This window comes from Sinocyclocheilus anshuiensis, unplaced genomic scaffold, assembly GCF_001515605.1.
Source record: "Sinocyclocheilus anshuiensis isolate Anshui unplaced genomic scaffold, SAMN03320099.WGS_v1.1 scaffold32, whole genome shotgun sequence".
NCBI lineage: Eukaryota > Metazoa > Chordata > Actinopteri > Cypriniformes > Cyprinidae > Sinocyclocheilus > Sinocyclocheilus anshuiensis.
This window is the reverse complement of record NW_015554060.1, coordinates 19463-34450: the sequence shown is the minus strand read 5'-3', so window position 1 is coordinate 34450 and position 14988 is coordinate 19463. Positions and strand designations below refer to the sequence as shown.

Here is a 14988-nt window from a genome sequence, read left to right as displayed (position 1 = left end):
TTTTGGAAAAATACTTTGTATTACAAATCTTTATATTATTTGGCTTTCTATTAATGCAATACAATGATTCACAGCCATCTACAGTCTCCCAGGCTTACATTATAGGCAGTTTAGCGTTTAGTGAGTCATTTAAATTAGATAATTAATTAGATATTGGGTTAACGATTTAGATAACTATTAGATAAGTATCGCTTTTTATTTCTCCTCTTTCCTATTACTTGTTTCACGTCTGTTTCAGTTTTTATAACCATTTCTTACTATGTGTCAGTAAGTTGTTGTTATTTTAGCATGTGTGTTTGGCTCAGTGTTATTTTTTTAGGATTACTGATAAACTAATGTAGTTCGATTTGTATTAGTTATTTTAGTTTTAGTTACAGTTGTATAACGTTTTAGCTTTTAGTTTTGGATCTGTTTTTAGTTGTTTTAATACTACAATTGATTGCTTCTGTTGTCCTTATTTGTAAGTCGCTTTGGATAAAAGCGTCTGATAAATGACTAAATAAAAAAAATTCACACCAAAACAAAAGATAACATTTATGCTTTCATGTCTGAAAAAATTATTTTTGTCTTACATTTCATAATAAATTCAGACAAGCTCAGTATTGACTCATTTTTCATCAGTTTATTTTCATGTAATGGAATGTGTACAACGGATTGTGGGTGATTAAAGGATACATCTTTTGATTTAATTGAGGATTGCATTGCAGTGAGAATGACCTCAGAGGACTTAACAGTATTAATAGTACTGTGATATTGTAATGATTGTTGTGTTGCTAGCCTAGGCCAGTTGTTTTGTACACCGTAATGGTGTAATAATTTTGAAACTTCTGTGTACATTAGTTTTACTTGACATGTGTGGACAAGATGTAGCACTTAATTTATATATTAATAATATATATCGTGATGTTTACATGGTTCTAAGTTATCTGAAGACAAACCTCTTTTTCTTGACCAGCATTCTCTAGCTATGACTGTATAAGAAGCACAACATCACTCTCAACATCCATTCAAACGACAGAGAAATTCCTGAGCTCTGCAACAGTTTCTCATCTTACATGGAGTCAGAATAAAACAATGTAAGTTGATCAGACATGAACAGAAAGCTATTGTTCAGCATGTTAAAATGAATCAATTCAAAACAAGACGGCAACAACAACTTTCTTGAGAACATACTTAATAAAAATAAATGATTTCTAATGATTTATTTACAGAATTCTAAAGATTAATTCACCCAAAATCATTTCATTCCAAACCTGTATGACTGACTTGCTTCTGTAGAACATAAGTATTAATAGTAGAAATTTTTATTAATACTCTTTTCGATGCAATTGTGAATAGGAGCTCACAGTCGTTCAATACAATTGTTCGCAGACTGAAAACGTATGTTTTGTTCTGTAGGTCATGGTCTGGTTTACCACTGTGGTATGAGTGTCTTCGTTGGATTCTCTCCTCAGTTATGATTACCATCTTATGTGTAGTGCACGCATGCTCAAAATGTACATCAAGAAGGCTTAGGGCTCAAGGCAAACACCCCAAAGACATCTGATTGTCAAACATGGTTGCAGCTTCATTACAAGTTTTCTTTATTTATGGTGTGCATGTACACATTTTGCATTCTTTTTAATTCACATTGACTTAAAAATGATATTCCTTGTTCTTATTATCCACAAGGTGTACAATTAATTCAGCTCCAAACTGCATGATTCATTCAAATTTCGTTTTGTAGACATTTTAGCTTTAGGTGTGTTTTTTTTTTTCTGAAAATGTAACAAATAAATATAAATGTATATAGACAGGCAGTCCTCACATTACTCACATTACAAGCGGATATCAACATTAATGCAATTAACATTTTCAAGCATTGCTGGAGTCAACTTGTATCCTGTGTTGCCCATCGACACAATTCAATGGGAATGAAACCATGCAAGAGTGAAACTGAAAGTGACCCCTGTTATCTTTTCTGCCCTTCCTGAAAGGAAAATATCACACACAAGGAGCTATTGTTGAAGTTGTTTTGTGACCTTGTTGCATGGAAAGTGATCAAGGAAAAAAAAGACTAAATTAAATCAGTAAAGATTGATTTTTCTCTTGAAAGTTTTATTGTAAAAAAATAAATAAATAAAAAAGGCAACCAAACACAATTAACTATATTTCTGAAAAACTTTTTTTTTCTTTTAATGCAGGAATTCCCAAACTTTGTCAGCTGAACCCCTTTGATCTAAAATATTCATGAAGTACCCGCTGAGATTTTAATTTATATATCAATCATTTCAAACATTCACGGTTTTCTGGTGTCACATGACACACAGGGAAATAACATGTTTTATTTTTTGTTTTTAAAATGTTTTAAAATTATTTACTTATTTTAATTGTACATTTTTAGTATTTAAAGAGTAATAGGCAGTCAAAGGCACCTACAGATTTCTTAGCATTTAGCATTGCAAAGATCTACAATCTGTTGTTCTTTCGTCTTTATTTTTCAATATATGGCCTTGAAATGTTATGGGCTATTCACTATTTTCTTCTTAACACTAGAGATGCAATGAGATACACATACGTCAAGACACAAATCTCAAATTTCACAATGATGATCAACATGATTAATATATCTGTACCATTATATGTAACGTGTATGTAACAGATCTGAACCATTATAGCTTATTAACAGTAATGACAACAGCAGCAAAACAAAAAAGCATTGATTATTTTTTAAATAATAATAGCCAAATATTTTTTTTTCAAGCTGCAATACTGATTAAATAAAATAATTAAGTTACTACTACTACAAAAAAATAACAATAATAGCCCTGTTCAAGCTATGTTTCTATATTTAAGCTTTTTTGCAAGTTGTTGGATCAGGTTACCAGGATTTATACTTGTGCACACCCATCCTGTTTTCCCCAGTCTTCATCTTTTCCTGAGTATTGTTGAGGACACACAAATTCTTAAGGACTCAGCTTCAGTGTGCGTGAGTAAAGTTACATGTTTTTTAACTTTTAATCTGCTTTTTTAAACACTGTTAATCTTAGCATTACGTTTTAGAGATTGTGTATTTCTGCTAAAAACACCTCTGGGTAAAGAATCAAGGAAGTTGCTCTTAAATATGAAATATTTACTGCATAAAAACAAATTTAAAAAATGTGGTATTCCTTTCTTGTTGGGTATTTAATTAAAAAGATTTACCTTTAATTCAAAAAGAACGCTTTGAAGAGATAAGCCTATTATGTGCCCTTTTAAAGTTTGTAGTTTCTTTTAAAGGTTTAAAGAAGAGAGAAATATGACCAAACTCATGTTCATTTAAATGAAATGGCTTCAGTGTTCTTCTAATCCGTTTTATTCTGCATGAACTTGTGGGCGTCAACAACATGCGACTCATCCTGAATGCAAGAATATCCCTTATAATTTGCTGTTCCACTGCTGTTTTTTAAATTCCAGAAAACAAATTATTTAGAAATTATATTGGGCTAGTTCACCAATGTTCAGAGACTATGGCATTTATGTTGCTGAATCTCTGTGCTCCTGCCCTCTTCCTGTGTCTTCTGAAAGCTGGAAGTATCAGAGGTGAGTTTGATACTTATTAGTCATTCAGATAGCTACAAGGAATAGCATTTATAATATGGTACCAGTCTATTATACCATGAAAAAACATCTAAAATTGTCTGTCTGTAATTTGAAGGAACAAAAAAGGTTATTTTTTAAAAATTGTATGACCAATTTTGTGAGAAAATGTTTAAAACCCGAAAGGATTTGCGTTAAACATTTGGCATGCAGCAAATGACTCGTCGATATAGTGTACTTTTTGTCATTGATCTGAATGGCAAAAAGTTGCCCAATGACTGGGTTATTGGAATACTAGTGTGATTTGTTCTTCTCCTCAGCCCAATGCACACAGCCAGAGGCGGACTTACCCATTAGGCAAAGGTAGGCGACCACCTTGGTCCCCCAAAAGCCAAGGACCCCCTAAATGCTTTTCATAGAGGAGATGCGTATTAAGCACGGACACACCAACATTGTGGTGTTCATTGTCGCGACAACTGTCTGCGTGTCCGCGTCCTGCTTGTGTATCCTTGTAGCAAATGAAATATAATGCATCTGAAGCTGTAATTAAATATTGAGCAACAATGCGTATTGTATGTTTATTGTTTTAAATGCCACTTGCTTACATGTTTTTTTTTCAGTTTCATTTAAATTTGTAGTTAGGTAAAATAAATGCATTTTAAAGTTTAGTTTTAATGCTGTTATAACTTGTTTAAACGTTAATACTGTAACCGCACTGGGTGGGGTAAATATTTTGACGTACATGACGTAAATGTAGAAACATTGGACACAACTATGGGGTACTGTTGTGCAGCAGTAAGCATCACAACAGAGAAAAGAACCTCATGGTTAAACCAGGTTAATGTGTGCAAATGTATAGGACCCCATTCCTATATTTTGCCTGGGGCCCCCAAATCACTAAATCCACCCTGGTCATACAGACTTCTTTTGCATCAAGAAATGTCATTTTAACAGCACACCATCTCCTAGTTTCCCAGATGGATCCACTGTAACATTTGAGTGTGTGATTGGACACAAGCCAGTTGACTTAAAAGCATTTAAATCAGTTACCTGTCAGGGAAACCAGTGGACAAATCTGGAACTCAATTGTGCAAGTATGTACTGGCGTTAAATATGTTAAGAACCCTACATTTGTAAATTCCTCTAAAATGCCATTTGTCTAATTTAGATATGTGAAAGGATGTATGTTATAGGTCAACAAGTCATTAAATAGCGTAATCATTAAATAGCTCATAGTGGTTTTGCCACTGACAGCAGGAAGCATCACAGTATCACACATTTCCTCTTAAAATAAATCCCTGTATCATGTAAAGAAGCAACGCTAAAGATTATTTTTCATTATTTTCTACAGTGTTTAAAGAGCACCAATTCTAAATCAGTCAATATCTTGAGTACATTACAGGACAATCCTGTGGAAGCCTTGCAGATTTTCTTTATGGGAGATATGAAATGACTGGAAATTTATTTGGTGACACAGCTAAACCAGTTTGTGACAAAGGGTAAGTGAAAGTCACTTTCTTTGTGGTGGATTAAGAGTGTTTTAATTAAACCATGTGGAATTTAGGTTTTGAGCTGTGTTTGATTATTTGGTAAGAGGAGAATCATTGCTTTCAGATACATGTTAGCTGAACAGGAAACAACAAGAACATGCCAAGATCTGGGATGGGATGGCAAAGATCCTGTCTGTGAACGTATGTTAGTTCTTACATTTGAATGAAATGTGATATTGAAGAGCACAAAGCCATTACCAATTTGTATTAAAATATTTTTTTTTGTGTTCTGGAAATAAATACCTATTCACCTGGATATGTTTTTCTCTTTAGCTGTGAAATGTTCATCACCTCCAGTCATAGAAAATGGGCAACTTGAAGATGAGCCTTTGGAGAGTTATGATTATTCACAAGCAGTCTCCTATAGATGCAACAAAGGACTTAATCTTATTGGACAATCAACACTTCATTGTTCTGAGGATGGAACCTTTAAACCAGATCCACCAAAATGTTTTGGTAAGTTATGGTTCAAATGCCAGTCAAGAGATGAAAGAAAAAAAATCACTTGGGAGTTTCTTCCTGTTAATTAATAATTTTTTTATGATCAGTATACTGTTCTTTTACATAAACATTTTTTCTTTTCTTTTTTCTCAGATGGGTGTCCAACCAGGAGATTTGGAAAATAGCACACAATCCTTTGGACCACCTTCCTCAATTTTGATTTTATGATGCCTTTTTTATTAGCCTTACTTTCCTTCATTTGCTGTTATTAATAGTACAGTTACAGTTAAAACACCGGTATCAATATCTGCAAGTACAATAAAGAATGTATTATGACCCTTACTCAGCCTCTTAAAAAATGTATACTGGTGTATCCCTAAAATCAAACATAAGGGTAAGTACTGATCAATGCATACAGTGGGTACGGAAAGTATTCAGACCCCCTTCAATTTTTCACTCTTTGTTATATTGCAGCCATTTGCTAAAATCATTTAAGTTAATTTTTTTTCCTCATTAATGTACACACAGCACCCCATATTGACAGAAAAACACAGAATTGTTGACATTTTTGCAGATTTATTAAAAAAGAAAAACTGAAATATCACATGGTCCTAAGTATTCAGACCCTTTGCTGTGACACTCATATATTTAACTCAGGTGCTGTCCATTTCTTCTGATCATCCTTGAGATGGTTCTACACCTTCATTTGAGTCCAGCTGTGTTTGATTATACTGATTGGGGCTGCAATATAACAAAGAGTGAAAAATTGAAGGGGGTCTGAATACTTTCCGTACCCACTGTATATTGACGAGTTTTATCTTTGGATTAATATGCGACGTTTATTAACAGACATACATTGACAAGTTTGTATTTGGATTAATATGACAGATATTGACATGCATATATCAACAAGTTTTTGATGCCTTTTAGCTCAAAAGGATTTTTAAAAAAACAGTTTACATGTCCATGAACTTTCATGTATCACTGAAGAAACCTTAAGAACGTTTCTTATCTCTTTCTCTCTTCAAGCATTTAAGAGTGTGACTCTTTCTGGGGTAACATTTTAGCAATTTAAAAATATAAAAAAATGATTTTTTTACACGGCACCCCTGCTCTTGATAGATGGCACCCTGGTTGGGAAACACTGATCTAGACTTCTTGTACTCACATTTCTAGTTCTCTAACCCAGTGCATATGTTGACTCTCAGCCCTACCTACAACTCCCCCTACTGGCACGATTACCACAACTGCTGTGAATTCCAGAGTTTTGGACAACATCCAAGGCTCCTAAAGAGAATGGTATTGTCTTATGGGTCTATACTTTATTATAAAAAATATTAGATACACATTAATGTTCTCGTAATGGCCCTGCTTTAAAGAGTTAATGACATTAAGATCCAGAAGGAGAGAGCTCAGAAACTTTCTGTATTGATGTTCAGACATTTATTTTAGACAATTACGAGAAAATTATGGACTATAATTTAGGGCTGGGTATTGTGCCACCACACGAATAGATTAAATTAGAATTTCAGGGATGTGATTACAAAAATTGCAACACAATTTTTTTTTAATCTTTTGGAATTTTGGGCTATACGTATGCTCTAAATTCATAGAAGTACTACTATATGTCTGCTCTGATCTGCCAGTAAATAATCTGATATAGTACCCTAGTCTCAAAGGTAGTTGGTTTAATACAATTCATTTGTATTTCACTTTTCACAGCACATTCACTAACCATGCATAGGCATGGTTACTTTTTAAATGTTTCCACAAACAAATCATGATTCACCAGTAACATTCCAGTAACATACTACATTTTATTCACAAAATAAATAAAAAATAGGAACAGCTGAACACATACTTAAATTATTTACAAAGACCAGTGCCTTACAAAAGCTCTATGATGTTAAAGTAGGTGAAGAAGAGACTTGGGAGAAATTCAGCTGGGGAAGTCATCATTTGGCACACATTTGTACAGCATACACACAAATGCACAAATGTTACTTTAAATACATGTAATCCTGTCACATACTGATCAGTGAATGAATCATGCTATATTAAAGTGATTTCCACCACCTCTTCTAAAATTACAAATCAGCTGTTGTAAGTACAACTCTCCATATAATTGCCAATAGTTTACTAACTCCGAAAATAAGTAACACTGTGTAGCATTCTATGATATTGATGCTTGTACTCATGACTTTATACCTTTTTGGCTTTTTTATCTTGGCCGTTATTTTATCAGTTTACATAATGTTAGTGTTGTTAGTTAGTTCTACTGCAAAAAGATTCTTGTTTCACTTTCTAACCACATCTTAATGTTATTAGCTCTTCATAATGGGACTACTGTCTTTTTTCTTAGCATGAGAGAGTAATTAAACCTCCGGTATAATTGGCTAATTTTAAACTGTCTATTGTATATTTATATATATATATATATATATATATATATATATATATATCGGGAAATTTGGAATATAGTGCACAATCAGAATTACCTTTTTTGGTTGAACTATTCCGTTTAAGATCATTTTAATAACTGTGTCTGTGATAAAACTGCAGGTGCTCTTCACTCTGAGTTGAATCTGGATATACATGTTATCACCTTTACACCAAATGTCAGGCACCTTCAATCATAGAAAATGGGCAAACAGAGGCTGTTTTTTTATTAATGTAATACTGTTTTTTTTCTTAATAGACATGCATCATTTTATTGTTCCGAGGATGGGACTTTTAAACAAGATCTGCTTGTGCTTTTGCTACATGCTGAAGTGGTGTTTGGTATCGTGCTTTATTGCATGCCTTGTCAGTTTCATGCACTTTCTTGGCCCTTTGTTGTGTTAAACAGTAAAGCATGTTCAGCTGAATTCAATTACAGTTTATCAAACAGGTATAAAAAAAATAAAGGTTAATATGCCGCGAGGCAGCTCTCGTGTGAAGCAAATCCCTACTAGTACTAATACTCGCAAAACACGCATCACACACTGTTGGCAGCGCAATCCTGTTTGCCTTTGTCTGCTGCAATGGGTGTGTGCCTTTAAGAAAACGTGATTACGTAGTGATTACGTTGTTAGTTCCACATGTTGGGTTCTTTGAATGTGTTCACCATTCTTGATGAGAATAAAGTGACTCTGTAGCTCTGTTAAGACAAGTGTGTTCATTAGAAATCATTACATCCGTTAATTCACAACTTTCTTTTCCTATTGTTTTTTTGGAATTGCCAGTCTGCGGTAAACAAAGCAGATTTCATTACATCTAATACTAGTCTCAACCTCATGGCCCTGACAGAAACCTGGATCAAACCAGAGGACACTGGTACACCTGCAGCCCTCTCCAATAATTTCTCCCCCCCCCCATCTGACTGGAAGAGGTTTAATCCTTTACTATTTCTGGGTATCAACAGCTCCTTTGAATCACATCGAGTTACTATCTCCTACCCTCTTAAAATCCATTTTGTAGTTGTTTAACGACCCCCAGGTCCTCTGGGTAACTTCTTGAAGGAGTTAGATGTGTTGCTCTCAACCTTCCCTGATGGTACTCCTCTGGATATGCTTGGAGATTTCAACGTCCGCCTAGATAAACCTCAGGCTGCAGACTTCCACACTCTGCTTGCTACTTTGGATCTCAAGTGAGTGTTAACTGCGGCTTCTCACAAATCAGGTAACAAACGGGATCTTATTATACATACGCCACTGCTCCACTGATCATGTGATGGTTACCACACTGCACTCCTCGGATCACTTTATCCTCACTCTTAAAGGTGGGGTAAGCGATTTCTGGTAGCCAATGTTGACATTTGAAATCACCAAAACAAACACGCCCCTACCCCAAAAGGGTCTCGCCCCTATTTTGATAGCTCCGCCCCACACATACGTACACAACCCAGGCAACGATTAGTTCTGTGAAACAAAGCAAAACCAATGTTACACCGTGTCTACACCGGACGCGAGTGGCGCGGCGTGACAAAATACTATAGAACTCATAATCAGTGATGCTGTCTACACCATAGATATATATATATATATATATCTATGGTCTACACTGGATGCGGAGTGGCACAACACGACAAATCCCAGACAGAAAACTGCTGCTGAATCGCTGTATCATTCGATCATTTGTTTTTTTATTTAATATTGAAAGTAGAAAAATGAGAAAACGGCTCCTTTTCATTTTTTTACAAAAAACGAAAAACGAGAATTCAGCTTAAAACCAGTTAAACTCTGCGGACCCGGATACGGGTCCAAATGACGTAAAAAATGTTTATGCTTCATTTACATAGCCTTCCTTATATGGTATCAGCCCATATATGGGTTCATTTGAAAGCTTGGAGTGTCTTCTTTACAAAGAATACCATTCCTTTTGGTTTTTATATTTATAAAGCAGTAAAATTAAGCTTAGAAATGTATTCGTCCCACACACGAATTTCCGCCTAACCATTGCGAATAATTTTTACGAAGAATGTGTATTTTATATATTTTTCACAAAAAAGTCAAGTCATATATCACAAGAAAGCTCTCATTCTCAGGAATTTGACGATGTAGATTATTTCATTGTGTGACAATCACAGATCGAATTATCTTCGATAGAACCGCGATGTAAAATTTGGTCACCTCTGAGCGAATTTACATTTATACTCGTAGCACTGCTTCAGTCAGCCGCAAACAGCCACAAATATCTATATACTCTATATTATCTTTTAGATTAGGATCTCTTCTTTCAAACAAGACCATTTCCACGTTTCTGCGTGCTTCCATCGGTGAGATATATAGCGTTTTGTCCAGGTACAGAAAAAGACGCTCGTCTGAAAACAGCCGCTCTTCATACCAAAAACGCGCACGGCCAGCGCGTCTGATGTTCTATAGATCTGTGGTCGCTTCTGGACTGCAATTGGCCAGATTAATTAATTAATTTCTTAATTAAACAAACAAACAGACTTACTGGGTGAGCAGGGTAGGCTATGACAGCTGTCATATCATACCCTGCCATGCCCAGCTGATGCAAAGAATAGAATTTATATCTACACAGAAGAAAGCCCTGTCTAGACACTGCCCCAGTATGAGTTGTGTCCAGTTATTCATTAGCCTGTTTTTTTGATGAAAAAAGATTAAATGTAGTTGCAATAAATGCGCTAAGAATCCATACAACTGCAGCAGTGGAGGACTATTATTCTGCTGCGTGATACTGCGGAAGAACTGATGAGGGCACGGTTTGATCTTTGGCTGACCAATCAGCAGAAAGGGGCATTTAATTCCCGCTCACGTGTAGAAATCGAATATTCAAGCTGTTTATTCATTTTTCCACCCATGAACGAAAAAAGAAAATTTAAGCGGAATTTTCATTTTCGTTTTTTGGAAAAAAAACGAAAAAGGAGCCGTTTTCCCATTTTCCTACTTTCAATATTAAATCAAAAAACGAATGATCGAATGATACACGGATTCTGCTGCATTCTATTTATGATGTATTGACACAAATTTCAAATGATTTTCAACAGTCGCTTTGTCGCGTCCAGTGTACTAGACAGACTTTAGCTGTTGTGGCGCAGACACGGTGTTACTCACCTATCGAGAAGAAACAAAGCAACCTCAATGTCCGATCGCAGGCTTTCTGCTCCTTGAGTTCTCTTCAGCGCTGGAAAGCTGATCCGATATTTACACGGGTCCTACTTCTTGCCTTTATTGCCTTAAGCCTTCATTTGTTCCGCAGACGTTTTCCTCTTTTGTTTTTTTATCCGCCATCTCTATCTTTCTGTTGCTCGGCTCGGCTAATGTCCGTCCTGTGCGCTGAACTCTCTCTCCTCCACATCATGAGTAGGCACGCCCCTTACTGCTGAATGGCTACAAGTTTGTTTTGCTATTCGGCCCGAATCAGTTTTCTAAAGCATTTTTGAAAAATCGCTTACCCCACCTTTAACCTCAACATGGTTCCTGATACAACACATACTCCTCCTGTGTTTGATGCAAACAAAGACTGTAATGTTACCTATGCTAATCGGCATGCTTAACATGCTAAACATTAGGGTGGAGACAACTAAATGAGACGTATCTCACAGTGGTTTAAGTGGAACAGAAGGGTGTATTTGTAAAATGTCAATTGAAAGTGAATGTTATGCGTAATGAAGCTCGTTTTTTGTGTAATTCATAATGAGTTCAGTGTTTTATAATGGCTTGTTGAAATAGTGTTTTATTGAGTTGGAACTCTGAATTGTTTTCTCATTCTGAATCGTTACTGAAGAATCAATTGATATTGAACACAAAAGAACTGTATTGTTATCATCACAAGGGAATAACTCATTTTGCAGTTGAAAGAGGACACAGACAGAAATGTGTTAAGTTATAAATGTTATAGAAGATGTGATGTATTTGTGTTATTGGCTTCAGACACATATTGATGTGATTTAAATCAATTGATATTGAACACAAAAGAACTGTATTGTTATCATCACAAGGGAATAACTCATTTATTTTGCAACATTTTGCAGTTGAAAGAGGACACAGACAGAAATGTGTTAAGTTATGAATGTTATAGAAGAAGTGATGTATTTGTATTATTGGCTTCAGACACATATTGATGTGATTTAATGTACTGATGTATTCATTTATTCACAGTTCTGTTATTCAAGTAATATCTGTTGATGAAAGAGACATCACACAGCCAATACAGACTGACGCAGAGACAACAGCACGAGTCCGTGTCTTCATTTATTAATCTGTATTTTCCCCCTTTATCAGGGTGTAACATTTTGGAGGCCCTAGCGAGGATAGGATGGTCCCTGGTCCTGCCGATTGATGTAGTGCCATGTGACGACATCCCGCCTTGCAACCACAACCACCACGATAGGAGGTCGGCGGTGTACAGTAGTCTCACAACTGGACGGGCAGAAGTGCGAGTAATCTGAGGTTCATCACCCAACCAGGAGAGCTGCAAGTCCTTCCCAACCAAGTAGACATTCTGCTTTACACTGACACCGGCCACTTATCCACAAACAGCATGAACACACTGGAGGACTTGAGACTTGAAGTAGTGGGGACACTTTACTTACTCAACAGTGATCATCTGATTGCAGTATGTGACTTTCTAAATATTGCTGATACGCAAAGAGAGAATGTTTTGGGAAAAAGTCGCTCATTTCTGATTGCACATATTGTAAAGTATATTGAAAGAGATGAGGTAGAGGAACTTGAAGACCAGGGTATGTCTTTTCTCCTTAACCTTAAAGACAAAATCACTGAAATTCAGTTGTCAAATCAAAACACAGTAGAGTCACAGCAAGAGGAATTGCATGTAACTCAGATGTCAGAGCAAGAAAAACTGCAAAAACAGATTGAAGTGCTTCAGTTAGCTTTACAGTTATCATTGCAGTCGAAAGAGTGAATCAAACCAGGAAGTACAGACAGTGAGTCAAAAAGATCAGTCATTTCAGGGCAGTGCCTCAACAAAAGATTTTACCCAATCACTTCTGTGGCAAAGGGAGTTTAAAAATATCTGGTCAGATTGGGGAACCAGGGCAGAAAGATAAACTTAGTTTTTCCAGCTTGGCCCATCAAATCGAGAACGGAAAAAATAAGAATGTCCCTGAACACGAAATAGTCCATGCAGTAATTAAAGCCATCGTCCCTGACATGCAGCTACGCAGCTATCTAGAGGGCAAAGCAAACTTAACACTGCCTAACCTGAGAAGGATCCTTCGCTCACATTACCAGGAGAGGGGCGCCACAGAGCTGTACAAGCAACTGATGTCAGAAGTCCAAGACAGTAAGGAGACACCCCAGAACTTTTTAATTTGTGTATTAGATCTTAGGCAGAAGATTTTATTTGCATCACAGGAAGCGGAGTCTAGTCTCAAATATGATCCCATTCTGGTGCAAAATATGTTTCTGCATACAGTTCTTACCGGTCTGCAAAATGACTATATCAGAGGGGATCTGAAGCCATACCTGCAACAAACAGGTAGTGTGAGTGATGAGCTGTTGTTAGAGAAATTAAACCTGGCATGTATGTCTGAAACAGAGAGACAAAACAAAAAGAAAACTGCTGTCCAGCATCGTCCAGTGGTGGTGCATTCGGCAGAATGCAACGATATCCCAGCACCTGCAGAAAAGAAAGGGAAAACGTCACTTCAGGAAAATAAAATAAGCATAACTCTGATTTGCTAAATGAACTCAGAGAAATAAAATCAGATATGGCACTATTAAAGAACCCCAGACAGCTGCGGAACAGGGTCTGTCCTTGCCAGGTTTCCAAAACTATGCCTCAGCTACTCACCCTGAATGCCCATTCCCTGGGTACTGGCCCAATTACAATCCAGGACAGAGAGGGAGAACAGCTCAGTTCCAGCAAGGATTTGCACCACACCGTCTTTCCACCCAGACAAGAAGTCAATGAAGAAGATGCTTCAAATGTCAGCAGAGTGACACTGAAAATTATTGCACCCACTGCTATAGATGTGGAAGCAGTGAGCATTTCTTTGCGGACTGTAGAGCAAGGGCAGTAAACTCATCCAGGGATGCTTATTTAAACGAGAGAGGGTTACTTCCACGGGACAGGGAATAGCCTGCCAGATGTTAGAGTCCCATCAACAATGCTCGGGGTGTGGGATGAAGGGAGGTGGCCATAATTTACGAGTATGCACATCCTGCCGCAAAGCTCTATTGCTCCGAGTTATGTCAGGATCGTCACTGGAGTAGACAGAAGAAAGACTGCCAGCAGAAAGGGCGTAAAGATGTGAAAGAATTAAGTGCCACAATGAGAACAAATTCAAACAAATCACTGAGCATCTGTGGGAAAACAGTGGGAAAACAGTGTCTCATTGACTGTTATATCCAGGGAGTTAAAACAACTGCATTGTGGGATACTGGATCTCAAGTTTGTATCATCGATGAGTGGTGGAAAAATGAAATATTACCTGATGTGAGGTTAAGGCTTCTTTCAGAAATAATCGACGCACCTGACACACTTCAAATAGCAGCAGCAAACGGACAAGGTATCCCTTCTGTTGGGTGGATAGAAGTCACATTTCAGTTGCCAGGAGGAAACAGTGACCGCATAGATCCTGTCATTCCCATGCTGGTAACAAAGGGGAAACACCTCTCCCATCCCATCATTGGTTACAATGCTATTGTGTTCATAATGACCGACAATACAGGTGAAAGTGCAAATCCAGCATGTGATGAACAGTTAAAAAGATTAGTGAATATGGCTCTCCCAAGATTAAAGATAAATCACATTCAAGCTTTTATAGAACTTCTAAAGGCAGAAATGTCACATGAGTATGTGGTGAGAACTCCCAGAGAACATTCTGTGTTAGGAAAAGGGATGGAAGCCTCCGCCTTTGTGTGGATTACAGGGAGCTGAATAAGAAGACCAATCCTGATTGTCAGCCAATTCCCAGAGTCCAAGATATCCTTGACAACCTGGGTGGGAATACATGGTTTTCACTATT

General features: G+C 36.7%; 2 protein-coding genes across 3 annotated transcripts in view; both read left to right on the top strand.

Moving 5' to 3' along the window:
• The window catches only part of LOC107668556 (uncharacterized), a 15079-nt gene extending 13549 nt beyond the window's left edge, over positions 1–1530 (top strand). Inside the window, exon 2 of one of the 2 annotated variants that reach the window (XR_001631909.1) lies at positions 956–1030. Coding sequence is in view for 1 of the 2 variants with exons in the window: in XM_016460472.1 (XP_016315958.1) it covers positions 1399–1460 (62 nt within the window). In the remaining variant the exon portion in view is untranslated. Of the gene's footprint in view, positions 1–955; positions 1031–1398 lie in introns of those variants that run through there. The other variant, XM_016460472.1, reaches the window with a different exon arrangement.
• Positions 1531–2926: 1396 nt separating this feature from the next.
• LOC107668549 (complement decay-accelerating factor-like) overlaps positions 2927–14988 on the top strand; it is a 30829-nt gene continuing 18767 nt past the window's right edge. Inside the window, exons 1-5 of the mRNA XM_016460463.1 lie at positions 2927–2968; positions 3436–3561; positions 3879–3921; positions 4528–4652; positions 4961–5057. Coding sequence (XP_016315949.1) covers positions 3489–3561; positions 3879–3921; positions 4528–4652; positions 4961–5057 — 338 coding nt within the window. The 5' untranslated portion in view covers positions 2927–2968; positions 3436–3488. The remainder of the gene's footprint in view (positions 2969–3435; positions 3562–3878; positions 3922–4527; positions 4653–4960; positions 5058–14988) is intronic.